Here is a 12,614-nt window from a genome sequence, read left to right as displayed (position 1 = left end):
GAACAGCCAAGGTCTTTTCCCCAGGTTAGGGGAGTCCAAAACCAGAGGGCATGGGTTTAAGGTGAGAGGGAAACAAATTTAAAAGGGACTTAAGGGGTAACTTTTTCAGGCAGAGGGTGGTGCGTGTATGGAATGAGCTGCCAGAGGAAGTGGTGGAGGCTGGTACAATTACAGCATTTAAAAGGCATCTGGATGGGTATATGAATAGGAAGGGTTTGGAGGGATATGGGGCAAACACAGGCAAATGGGACTAGTTCAGTTTGGGACATCTGGTTAGTATGGACGAGTTGGGCCGAAGGATCTGTTTTTTTTTATTCATCCACAGGATGAGGGCGTCGCTTGCTCAGCAGCATTTATTGCTCATCCCTAATTGCCCAGAGGGCAGTTAAGAGTCAACCCCATTGCTGTGGGTCAGGAGTCACATGTAGGCCAAACCAGGTAAGGATGGCAGTTTCCTTCCCTACAGACCATTAGTGAACCAGATGGAGTTTTCCCAACAATGGTCATCATTCGATTCTTAATTCCAGACATCTTTTATTATTATTTTTATTGAATTCAAATTCCACACCATTTGCCATGGTGGGATTCAAACCCTGGTCCTCAGAGTGTTATCGGAGTGTCTGAATTGATAGTCCAACCATCATACCATGAGACCATCGCCTCCCAATAGCTAATTACATCACATTATTATTTTTATTGAATTCAAATTCCACCATCTGGTGTGGCAGGAATTGAACCTGGGAACGTTACCGGGGATTAAAAGTCAGGCGATAATGCCACTAGGCCACCACCTTCTTCGGGACTTTGTGATGGCACCCTGGTCAGCACAGACACTGTGATGGGCCGAAGGGCCTGTTTCTGTGCGGGTTATGTTCTCGGAGGAGTGTGCTGCCTGCGGCAGATGACGCCAGCCTCCTGCCCACGTGGGCAGTCATGTTCCCCCAGGGGCCTGTGCCGACACCTCAGGATCTTCCTCTCGGTGCCCACACACCGCACGCTGCCCAGAACGATTGGCAGGCCGCTGGCCCCGAACTCTGCCATGCCGGCAACCCTGGCCACGCCCTGGTAACCCAGCTGACGGCAGACCACCGCCGCGGAGCCGGAATCCCAGGAGCGGCCGCAGACGGTGCCCCACCGTCCACTGACGTAGACCTCGACCCTGCCTTCGCCTGGCCTCCTCCTCTTCCGGCGCTGCCCCCTGGTGCCCGCCAGCCGCACCGTGCCTTCCTGTGGCCGCCCGCGCCTCCTCTTTCCCGTCTTCGACCTCTGATCCACGCGCCGCCCGCCCGCTCCCCGGCCTCTCTCTGCCTCCGTTGGTGGCGTGCGGGTCTTGGGCAGAGCTTTTGTGGTTGGTCGGCCCGGCATCTCCCAGTGCCAGCTCAAAGTGGGAGGCTGAGGGGCGGCAGCTGGGGCGGTTGTGGTGGTGGTGGCAGCCTGGGTTTTCTCTTTCCGACCTGCCTTGGGCCTGCGTGTCGTGGCCCCAGTCGGTCGGGGCCTAGGCCTAGGCCTGGGCCTGGGTCTGGGCCTAGCAGAAGTTGGGGCCACTGTTGTGGTTTTCACCTCCAAGATGAGTTCTGTAGGTGACAATTGGAATAGATTCAGCTCTAAGTCTCACTCATAGAATCATAGAGATGTACAGCACAGAAATAGACCCTTCGGTCCAACCCGTCCATGCCGACCAGATATCCCAACCCAATCTAGTCCCACCCCTCAGCACCCGGCCCATTTCCCTCCAACCCCTTCCTATTCATATCCCCATCCAAATGCCTTTTAAATGTTGTAATTGTACCAGCCTCCACCACTTCCTCTGGCACCTCATTCCATACACGTACCACCCTCTGTGTGAAGAAGTTGCCCCTTAGATCTTTTTATATCTTTCCCCTCTCACCCTAAACCTATGCCCTCTAGTTCTGAACTCTGTGACCCCAGAGAAAAGTCTTTGATTATTTACCCTATCCATGTCCCTCATGATTTTATAAACCTCTATAAGGTCACCCCTCAGTCTCCGACACTCCAGGGAAAACAGCCCCAGCCTGTTCAGCCTCTCCCTGTAGCTTAGACCCTCCAACCCTGGCAACATCCTTGTAAATCTCCTGTGGTTACCCCCCAGAAACTATCCTTCCCCACCCACACCCACTCCTGTCAACACAGGCACTAGAACCTTCCCTAAGGCCCACATTCGAGCAGCCTCTTCACTCTGGGTGGATCAGGCTCAGTATTTCTTGGCTTACATCCCCCTTTCCTCTTCCATTCGTACTCTCTGTCACTTCACTTTGATCCCGTCAAGAAATTGTGGAAGTGTAAACCGTACAAGTGCAGAAGGTAACAATAAAGTTGTAACAGTGCAAAGTGTGAAAAAGTGTGACAATGCAAAGGGTGACAGTGCAAAGTGTGAAAAGGTGTGACAGTGGAAAGTGTGAAAAGGTGTGACCGTGCAAAGGGTGACAGTGCAAAGTGTGAAAAGGTGTGACAGTGTAAAGGGTGACAATGCAAAGTGTGAAAAAGTGTGACAGTGGAAAGTGTGAAAAGGTGTGACCGTGCAAAGGGTGACAGTGCAAAGTGTGAAAACATGTGACAGTGTAAAGGGTGACAGTGCAAAGTGTGAAAAGGCGTGACAGTGGAAAGTGTGAAAAGGTGTGACAGTGTAAAGGGTGACAATGCAAAGTGTGAAAAGGTGTGACAGTGCAAAGTGTGAAAAGGTGTGACAGTGGAAAGTGTGAAAAAGTGTGACAGTGGAAAGTGTGAAAACATGTGACAGTGGAAAGTGTGACATGCAAAGTGTGAAAAGGTGTGACAGTGGAAAGTGTGAAAAGGTGTGACAGTGTAAAGGGTGACAATGCAAAGTGTGAAAAGGTGTGACAGTGCAAAGTGTGAAAAGGTGTGACCGTGCAAAGGGTGACAGTGCAAAGTGTGAAAAGGTGTGACAGTGGAAAGTGTGAAAAAGTGTGACAGTGGAAAGTGTGAAAACATGTGACAGTGGAAAGTGTGACATGCAAAGTGTGAAAAGGCGTGACAGTGGAAAGTGTGAAAAGGTGTGACAGTGTAAAGGGTGACAATGCAATGTGTGAAAAGGTGTGACAGTGCAAAGTGTGACAATGCAATGTGTGAAAAGGTGTGACAGTGCAAAGTGTGAAAAGGTCTGACAGTGCAAAGTGTGAAAAGGTCTGACAGTGCAAAGTGTGACAGTGGAAAGTGTGAAAAAGTGCGACAGCACAGAGTGTGACAGAAAACATGTAACAGCAAAAGACTAAAATGCAATGAGAATTAATTGTGACGTTGGGAGGACGTGTGCGAAGTACATTGTACATTTCCAAGAGCCGTGAAGACATGGAGGGTTGGCACTCACTCTCTTTCGGTCGAAATGGAAGTAACTTTCCTTTCACAGTCACGGGCTTCGGTTTAAAGCGACACTTCCCCGGTGGTGCTCTCCTTGAAGGTGAGGAAGAACAACAGGAGGATGGTCCCAGGTTACAAACGACAGAATTAGGAGTAAGAAGGAAAGCTGAATGTAACTGAGAGAATAATGGATGGGCCAGATTAAACACAATAAGTGAAACAGCTGGTGACAGCGAATCCATGAGACAATACATTATGTTTTTACTCCAAATCAACACTTTTGTATGTTCCCAATGTCGAGGAACTATCATTATGAGGGTTGATTGCAGAGGAATAGAGAACCAGAGGGAACTGATTTAAGATAACTAACCGAAGATGCAATGGGGAAACCTTTCATAAATCCCGACAGTGCACAAAGAGGCCACTTGGCCCATTGAGTCAGCAGTGACCCTCCAAAGAGCATCCCACTATATCCCTGCAACCCTGCATTTCCCATGGCTAACCCACCTAACCTACCCATCCCCGGACACTATGAGGCAATTTCCCACGGCCAATCCACCCTAACCTGCATGACTTTGGACTGTGGGAGGAAACCGGGGCACCCGGAGGAAACCCACGCAGACACGGGGAGAACGTGCAAACTCCAGTCACCCGAGGGCGGAATTGAACCTGGGTCCCTGGCACTGTGAGGCAGTGCTAACCACACTGGATTAATAGTTGGGAAGGAAGAATGTTCCGGGTTGTAGGGGCATTGTGGGTCTGCCTACAGCACGCAGACGTTAGGAAGGCAAGTGGCCACCACCTTGTCAAGGCGCAACTAGGGACGGGCATTAAACACCGGCCCAGCCAGCGACACCCATGTCCCACAAGTAAATAAAGGACGGACAGTAGACACCCAATGGGTTGAATGGCCTCCTTCTGAGCTCTAATAATTCTTCAATTCTCAAGGGTATCGACTCACACTAAACTGATTCCATTAGTGTTCAGGTTTAAACTTATTAAACAGCACTGTAGGGCAAACAGATTCTCCGGGTCGAGTTGTGACGGTAATTAACTCCGACTTAATCAGCCTCCTGTCACCCTGTTGCAAGTATTTTTCCCTGATGTGGGCTGAGTAGTCTCCTTAATATCCTTTTCCTAAGCTTTTGGTTGGAGGGGGTTTGGGCTGCTGTCTCTCTCACTCCGTGGACATCCTGAACTGTCCAGTGTGGAGAGAGTTTAAAAAAATCACACAACACCAGGTTATAGTCCGACAGGTTTAATTGGAAGCACTACCCCCTGATGAAGGAGCGTCGCTCCGAAAGCTAGTGCTTCCAATTAAACCTGTTGGACTATAACCTGGTGTTGTGTGATTTTTAACTTTGTCCACCCCAGTGCAACACCGGCACCTCCACAACATGTCCAGTAGAGGGCATCATCAGCTAGAGATTGAGCAAAAAGAACGCAGAATAGAGCAGGCTGTTCAGCCCCTTGAGAGAAACCATTCTGACATTCATGACTAACCTGCAACCTAACTCCATCTACTCGCCATTGCCCCAAATCCCTTTACCACTTTTGGTTCCCAGATATCAGGTTTAAAACTCATTGAGCATTGACTGTACAATCCCCTACAGTGCAGAAAGCAGGCCATTCAGCCCAGCGAGTCCCCAGCAACCCTCCCAAACCCACCTCTGTTCCTTCATTCCCCCCAGATGATCCACCTAGCCTGCACAAAGAGATGAACAGCCCTTGCGATCCAGCCCGTCCATATATCCCAACCCAAACTAGCTTGCACATAACAGGTTAACTTAGCCCAGCCAATCCACCTAATCTTTGGACTGTGGGAGGAAACCCGCGCAGACACGGGGAGAAGTTGAAAACTCCACACAGACAGGTGCCCGAGTCAGGAATCGAACCCAGGTCCCTGGTGTTGTGAGGCAGCAGTGCTAACCACTGAGCCACTGTGATTGTGGGAGAGTCCTGAGCTGAAAATGTGTTGCTGGAAAAGCGCAGCAGGTCAGGTAGCACCCAAGGAGCAGGAGAATCGATGTTTCGGGCATGAGCCCTTCTTCAGGAATCATGCCCGAAACGTCGATTCTCCTGCCCCTTGGATGCTGCCTGACCTGCTGCGCTTTTCCAGCAACACATTTCAGCTCTGATCTCCAGCATCTGCCGTCCTCACTTTGTCCTATGAGAGAGTCCTGAGCCTTGTTTGAGATTCCCCAACTGCCAGAGGTGGTTCTCAGGATCTACCCCTCTCTGTTCCCCCTTAATATCTTGAAACGTCCATCAAATCCCCAACCACCACCCCCCCCGTTCTCCATTCCTGTCTGTGTCTGCTGCCTGACTTCTCCGTTAGAGAAGTGAGAGGCAACCTCAATAAAGCTTACAAACATTCTTCCAGGACACGACAAGATGGAGGCAGTGGGAATGTTAACCCCTGGCTGGTGATTCTAGAGTCAGGGGAAACAGTCTCAAGATTGTGGGCCAATCATTTAGGACTGGGAGGAGTACATAGAACATGGAATAATACAGCGCAGTAGGATTCCCATCGGTGAATCTGTGGAATTATCTACCCCACAAGCTAAGGAGGTTCAGTTATTGAGTACGTTCAAGATCTTGGGAAACAGTCATGTATTACGGACCAGACCAGACCCCCCTCAATATATTTTATGAAGGTAGCCCAGACACTAATGTTCTCTTATTTCAAGGTAGATGTGAAGTGCTGTGTTCCAGATGTGATATGACTGGTCAAATTAAACAAAACACACTTTATTTAAACCCTCTTGTTAAAATACTAACAAAAGAAACAATAACTCAACTGTTGGAAAGCCTAACCAAATAATGGGCGCAGTACTAATCGCTGAAATGGTCGGTACGGTGGCTCAGTGGTTAGCACTGCTGCCTCACAGCACCAGGGTCCCAGGTTCGATCCCCACCTCAGGTGACTGTCTGTGTGGAGTTTGCACCTTCTCCTCGTGTCTGTGTGGGTTTCCTCCCACAATCCAAACATGTGTAAGTCAGGTGAATTGGCCATGCTAAATTCTTGATGTCACAAGGAATTAAGGGCTACGGGGAGAATGCGGTTAAGTGGAGTTGAAATGCCCATCAGCCTTGATTGAATGGTGGAGTGGACTCGATTGGCCGAATGGCCTTACTTCTGCTCCTATGTCTTATGGTCTTATGGTCCATAGTGTTAGGTGCATTAGTCAGGGGTAAATATAGAGGAATGGGTTTGGATGGGTTACTCTTCAGAGGGTTGGTGTGGACTTGTTGGGCCGAAGGGCCTGTTTCCACACTGTAGGGAATCTAATCTAATTAACCGTTACAATATAGTAACATCCCCATAAACACACCCCTTGGCCAAAAGGCACATTCAGACATAGATTCTCACATGCAGTTCTCCAATCCAGGAGGAAAAAAATATCAAGAGAAGATTCAGAGAGAGTAGCAGCCAGGAGACATTCACTGGAGTTTCCAATTCTGTTGAGACTCCAAAGGCTTCTGCTTAAAACTAAAAGTAAATCAGAAAGCCTGGTTTGATTAGATTAAATTCCCTACAGTGTGGAAACAGGCCCTTCGGCCCAACGAGTCCACACCGAAGAGTAACCCACCCAGACCCATTTTCCCTCCGACTAATGCACCTAACACTACGGGCAATTTAGCATGGCCAATTCACCTGATCTGTACATCTTTGGACTGTGGGAGGAAACTGGAACACCCGGAGGAAACCCACGCAGACACTGGGAGAATGTGCAAACTCCACACAGACAGTCACCCGAGGCTGGAATCAAACTTGGGACCCTGGTGCTGTGAGGCAGCAATGCTAACCACTGAGCCACCGTGGTTTATGAGAGCTGTTTGTTCCCAGATGCTTCCATTGTTCCAACTTTAATAAAGACCTCACGGCCTCACAGATTGTTTATTTTCTTAGAGACAGCTCGCTACCTCTGCCTTACAACCTCTCTTCGAAAAAAAAACCAGGTCAAAATAACCTCTTAAAATGACAGCATCACCCACATGACATAGACTATAAGAGCTAGGAGGTCGTGTTAGAATTGTACAAAACTTTGGTTCAGCCACAGCTAGAGCACTGTGTGCCATTCTGGTCACCACACTGTGGGGAGGATTTGACGTAAAAACAGAAATTGCTGGAGAAACTCAGGAGCATCTGGAGAGAGAGAGAGAACCTGGGGAGAGAGAACGCAGAGTTAATGCAGAAAGAGAACCTGGGAAGAGAGAACGCAGAGTTAACGCAGAGTTAATGCAGAAAACGCAGAGTTAACGCAGAGAGAGAACCTGGGGAGAGAGAACGCAGAGTTAACGCAGAGTTAATGCAGAAAACGCAGAGTTAACGCAGAGAGAGAACCTGGGGAGAGAGAATGCAGAGTTAACGCAGAGAGAGAACTTGGGGAGAGAGAACACAGAATTAACATTTCCGCTGAAAGTGACCCTTCTTCAGAACTTCGGAAAGATGTGATTGCACTGGAATGGTTGAAAGGAAATTCTCCGGGATATTGTCTGGGCTGGAGAGTTTCAGCTAGGAGGAGGGGCTGGATAACCTTGGGTTGTTTTGAGAACAGAGGGCTTTTGGGGGGGGGGGGGGGGGGGTGCGTGGTGCCTGACAGAAGGGTAACAGATTATTAGGGGCATGGACAAGGTGAATTTGAAAGTTGAAGAATCATTAACAAAAAGACATAATTTTAACGTGAGGATCTGGGAGGTTTGGACAGGATTTGGGGGAAAATGTTTTCACCCAGAGGGTGGATGGGAATCTGGGAGGATAGTGGAGGCAGGATATCTCATACTTTTGGAAGTATTTCTAGGTAGTGTCTCAACCTCTGGACCAAGAGACCTGGGTTCAAGTCCCACCTGCCCCAGAGGAGGGTCATGACTGGTTGGTTGAAAAAAAATTGTGGATGAGCGATTGAAATGTCATAAGGTGGGCCAAGTGGGATTAGCACAGATGGGTTAGCACAGACTCAATGGGTTGAAGGGCCTCGTCTGTGCTGGCCGAGTCTGTGACAGAGATTGATAGGTTTTGTATATATTAAAGGGACAGCGTGCAAAAGCAGAGCTGACGTAGAGGTTCAGTACCAACCTTGTTGATTGGTGGAGCAGCGTAGAGGGGCTGAATGGCCTACTCCTGATCCTATTTCCCACCTTCCTCTTCCCTCCCCAAATGAGACAGGAATTGCAGCCCTGGGCACTGCCTTAAGGGATGGACACAGAGTGCGAGCCGAGACAGGGCTGACCAACTTGGGCTGGTCTCCTTTCTCAAGAACATGAGGATTATTGACCATGACTAACAACATCGGAAGGAAAGGTTGACACTCACCGAGACGGGTCGATGAATTTGTACACAGTCCCTGCAGGGACGTAAGCACTGGGATTTCCACTGGACATAAAGTACAGTTCACCTACAGGGGGACAGAGAGAAGATGCATTACTTTTTCTCTTGACTCGTAGATTAGATTAGATTCCCTACAGTGTGGAAACAGGCCCTTCGGCCCAACCAGTCCACACCGACCCTCCGAAGAGTAACCCACCCAGACCCATTTCTCTCTGACTAATGCACCTAACACTATGGACAATTTAGCATGGCCAATTCACCCCGACCTGCACGCCTTTGGACTGTGGGAAATAGTGACATGTCAACTGATGTCCAGTCTGTCCACACCTTGTCCAGAGGTTCACAGAGCAGAGCAGCCATTTGGCCCGTCCAGTCTGAGGCCATCTCTGCTTGCTCAGTCCCAACTTTTTTTCTGTAAATAATTTGGTTTCTGTCTCCGTTTGACTATAAGCGGCAGGGGAAGGAATAGTCCGTTCAGCAGGGCCACGGCCAATCTGACATTCCTCACATCCACTTAAGAGACACAAAAACCGCAAGGTACAAGCGCAGAAACAGGCCCTTTAAGCCTGCCCCCAGGCCCTTTGAAGCCCTGTCCCCCCCCTCAACCCTTAATTCCATTTCTGATCACGAATCTATCTCAGCCTTAATACAGTAGAGCCCCACATCGTGGATTCCGTTTCTGCCGTTTAAGTTGTCCCTGGTTTACCACAGCCTGAGAATATAACGTGGAACAGTCCAGAAATGATTCCGGGGTGGGGCTGCCGGGGAGGTAAATTTCCCACTTAAACGATAGCGTTCGCCACGATTCACGGTTTGAGGCATCCGCGGTAGGTCTTGCGGATACGGAGAGGGGGTGGGGAGCACCCGTATACACAAGGATAGTGGTCCACAGATAACGAGCCAATTTCCCTCTGAAAGGCTCAATTGAATCTGCCACTACCACACTCTCAGGCATCACCTTCCCACCCTAACGGCTCACCACGTGACTTCTCATCACATTGCCTCTGACTCTACTGCTGAACAGATTCATTTCAGTATCCTCTGCTTTTTTAACCAATCGCCACGAGCAACAGTTTCTCCCTTGTCTCGGTTAATGGGGTGGAAGTTGAGCCGTAGTTGAGGGTCCCTAGTGCAATCTCTGCACTAGAGAGAAGGAAAGTTTGTGAGCAGTTTATGCGACCCCCTTCTGTATCCAGCATGAGGCAAGTTGAGAGGGTCGGGCAAGCCACACTCTATCAACAACACTTGAGAAGCTCGACACCATCCAGGACAAAGCAGCCCCCGCTTGATGGGCACCACACACCCACAAACACCCCCTCCCTCCACCCCCCGACCCTCAGTAGCAGCAGTGTGTACCATCTACAAAACATACTGCGGAAGTTCACCGGAGGTCCTCAGACAGCAACTTCCAAACCCACAGCCACTTCCATCTCAAAGCATTCTCCAAGATCCATCCCACGCTGGCAATGTTTTTCTACAACCCCTACCATCGGGGAGAAGGTACAGGAGCCTGAACACAGGCACCAGCCGGTTTCAAAACAGCTTCTACCCTACTGTTGTTCGAATCTTGAATGGACTCACAAACTCTTAACATTCCCCTGTGCCTGTGTTTTTGTTCTTGCTGCTGTTTCCCTATTATTTATTTATCTATGCTACTTTACTCTGTGATCTGCCTGTGTTGCTCACAAGACAAAGCTTTTCACTGTGCCTCGGTACATGTGACAATAAATTTCAATTCACCGAGAAGGCCAAGGGCATCAGATAAATGGGGACCCCACCCCCTGCAAGTTCCCCTCCACTCACCATCCTGAGTTGAAAATATATCCCCGTTCCTTCAGTGTCTCTGGGTCAGAATCCTGGAATTCTCTCCCTAAGGGCATTGGGGGTCAACCCACAGCACGTGGACAGCAGCGGTTCAAGAAGGCAGCTCACCCCCACCTTCTCAAGGGGGCAATTAGGGACGCGACAATAAATGCTGGGCCCGGCCAGGGACCCCCACAGCCTGTGAGCAAATAAAAACCATTCCAACTGCACAGTTTTTGTAAATGGTTGAAATGAATGCAATCGATAGATTTAAGGAGGATCTGGATTGCAATTCAGAAAGAGGACATTCAGCCCTGTCGGGTTCATGCTAGCTCTCTGAATAGGTATATGAATAGGAAGGGTTTGGAGGGATATGGACCAAGTGCTGGCAGGTGGGATTGGATTAATTTCGGATATCTGGTCGGCATGGACGGGTTGGACCGAAGGGTCTGTTTCCGTGCTGTACAGCTCTATGACTCTCGAAGTGCTCATTCAGAAAGTCGGCACACAGATGATGGGCCAAATGGCCTCCTTCAGTGCTGGAACAATTGTGTGATGTGGGGGGGGCGGGGGGGGGGGGGGAAGGCGAGAAGGCACAAGCCTGACACAGTGAGTGGCAATTCCCTGCCTTAAGGGAGATGATCAATCATTTCAAAAGGCAATCGATAGACCTCTTGCAGGGGCTCTCTGTAGAGCATTCCCGTCATTCCCATTCCCGAATCTCTTTCTCTATTATAGAATTCCCCACAGTGTGGACTTGTTGGTCCAGTGGGCCTCTTTCCACACTGTGGGGAATTCTATAATAGAGTAATGGGCTGAGGGAATGGGAAGCACCATTTGCAACTTACTGCCAGCAGGGGGCAGTTGGTCTACACAGAACAGTACAGCATAGGAAGAGGCCCTTCGGCCCACTGTGCTGACCGTGATGCTGTTCAAAACTAATCCCACCTGCCTGCCCATAGTCTGTATCCCTCTATTCCCTGGTTGTTCATGTGTCTGTCTAATTATCTCTTAAACATTGCTATTATATCTGCTTCTACCCCATCCCCTGGCAGCATTTACCAGGCACCTACCACTCCCTGTGTAAAAAAAAACCTGCCTCACACGTTTCCTTTAAACCTATTCCCTTCGTAGTTGACACTTCAGCCCTGGGAAAAGAACTCCCAATTATCCGCCCTATCCATGCCTCTTATAATTTTATATCAGGTCACCCCTCAGCTTCCAAAGCTCGAGAGAACACAATCCGCGTTTGTTCAACCTCCACTTATAGCTAGAACCCTCCAATCCAGGCAAAATCCTGGTGAACTTTTGTTTTACACCCGCTCCCAAACCTCCACATCCTTTTGAGTGTGTGGGGACCAGAAATCCACACAATGCTCTAAATGTGGCCAAACTGAAGTCTTATACAGCTGCAACATGATGTGTTAATGTTTATACTCAGTGCACCAGCCAATGGAGGCAACTGGACATTTTCTTGATTACCTAATCCACTTGTGTTGCTACTTTCAGGGAGCCATGAGCTTGTCCCCCAACGTCCCTCTGTGTATCAGTGTTCCTCCGGCTCCTGCCATTCACTGTACACTTTCCTGTTGCATTTGACTTCCCAGAATGAATTACTTCACACTTGTCCAGATTAAACTCCATCTGCCATTTCTCTGCCCAACGGGATGTGTATTTTGTGTAAGTAGTCAACCCTCAGGACTATCAGAGCTGAGTTAGATTAGATTAGATTAGATTACTTACAGTGTGGAAACAGGCCCTTCGGCCCAACAAGTCCACACCGCCCCGCCGAAGCGCAACCCACCCATACCCCTACATCTACCCCTTACCTACACTACGGGCAATTTAGTACACTACGGGCAATTTACCATGGCCAATTCACCTGACCTGCACATCTTTGGACTGTGGGAGGAAACCGGAGCACCCGGAGGAAACCCACGCAGACACGGGGAGAATGTGCAAACTCCACACAGTAAGTCGCCTGAGGCGGGAATTGAACCCGGGTCTCTGGTGCTGTGAGGCCTGCTGCATTTCTCACACACCCCCCCACACACTCACACCCCCCACACACTCACACCCCATACACACTCACACCCCCCCCCACACACTCACACCCCATACACACTCACACCCCCCACACACA

General features: G+C 49.4%; 1 protein-coding gene across 2 annotated transcripts in view; it reads right to left on the bottom strand.

Moving 5' to 3' along the window:
* Window positions 1–527: 527 nt before the first annotated feature.
* LOC140454570 (HHIP-like protein 1) overlaps window positions 528–12,614 on the bottom strand; it is a 45,162-nt gene continuing 33,075 nt past the window's right edge. The window contains exons 7-9 of one of the 2 annotated variants that reach the window (XM_072549420.1): window positions 8,654–8,735; window positions 3,347–3,429; window positions 528–1,574 (exon numbers count right to left, since the gene is read on the bottom strand). In XM_072549420.1, the coding sequence (XP_072405521.1) occupies window positions 868–1,574; window positions 3,347–3,429; window positions 8,654–8,735 (872 nt within the window). In that variant the 3' untranslated portion in view covers window positions 528–867. The remainder of the gene's footprint in view (window positions 1,575–3,346; window positions 3,430–8,653; window positions 8,736–12,614) is intronic. The other variant, XM_072549421.1, reaches the window with a different exon arrangement.

The sequence above is a fragment of the Chiloscyllium punctatum genome, chromosome 29 (genome assembly GCF_047496795.1).
Source record: "Chiloscyllium punctatum isolate Juve2018m chromosome 29, sChiPun1.3, whole genome shotgun sequence".
Classification (NCBI taxonomy): Eukaryota; Metazoa; Chordata; class Chondrichthyes; order Orectolobiformes; family Hemiscylliidae; genus Chiloscyllium; species Chiloscyllium punctatum.
Note: the sequence above shows the minus strand (reverse complement) of the source record. Positions and strands in the feature narration are given on the sequence as shown.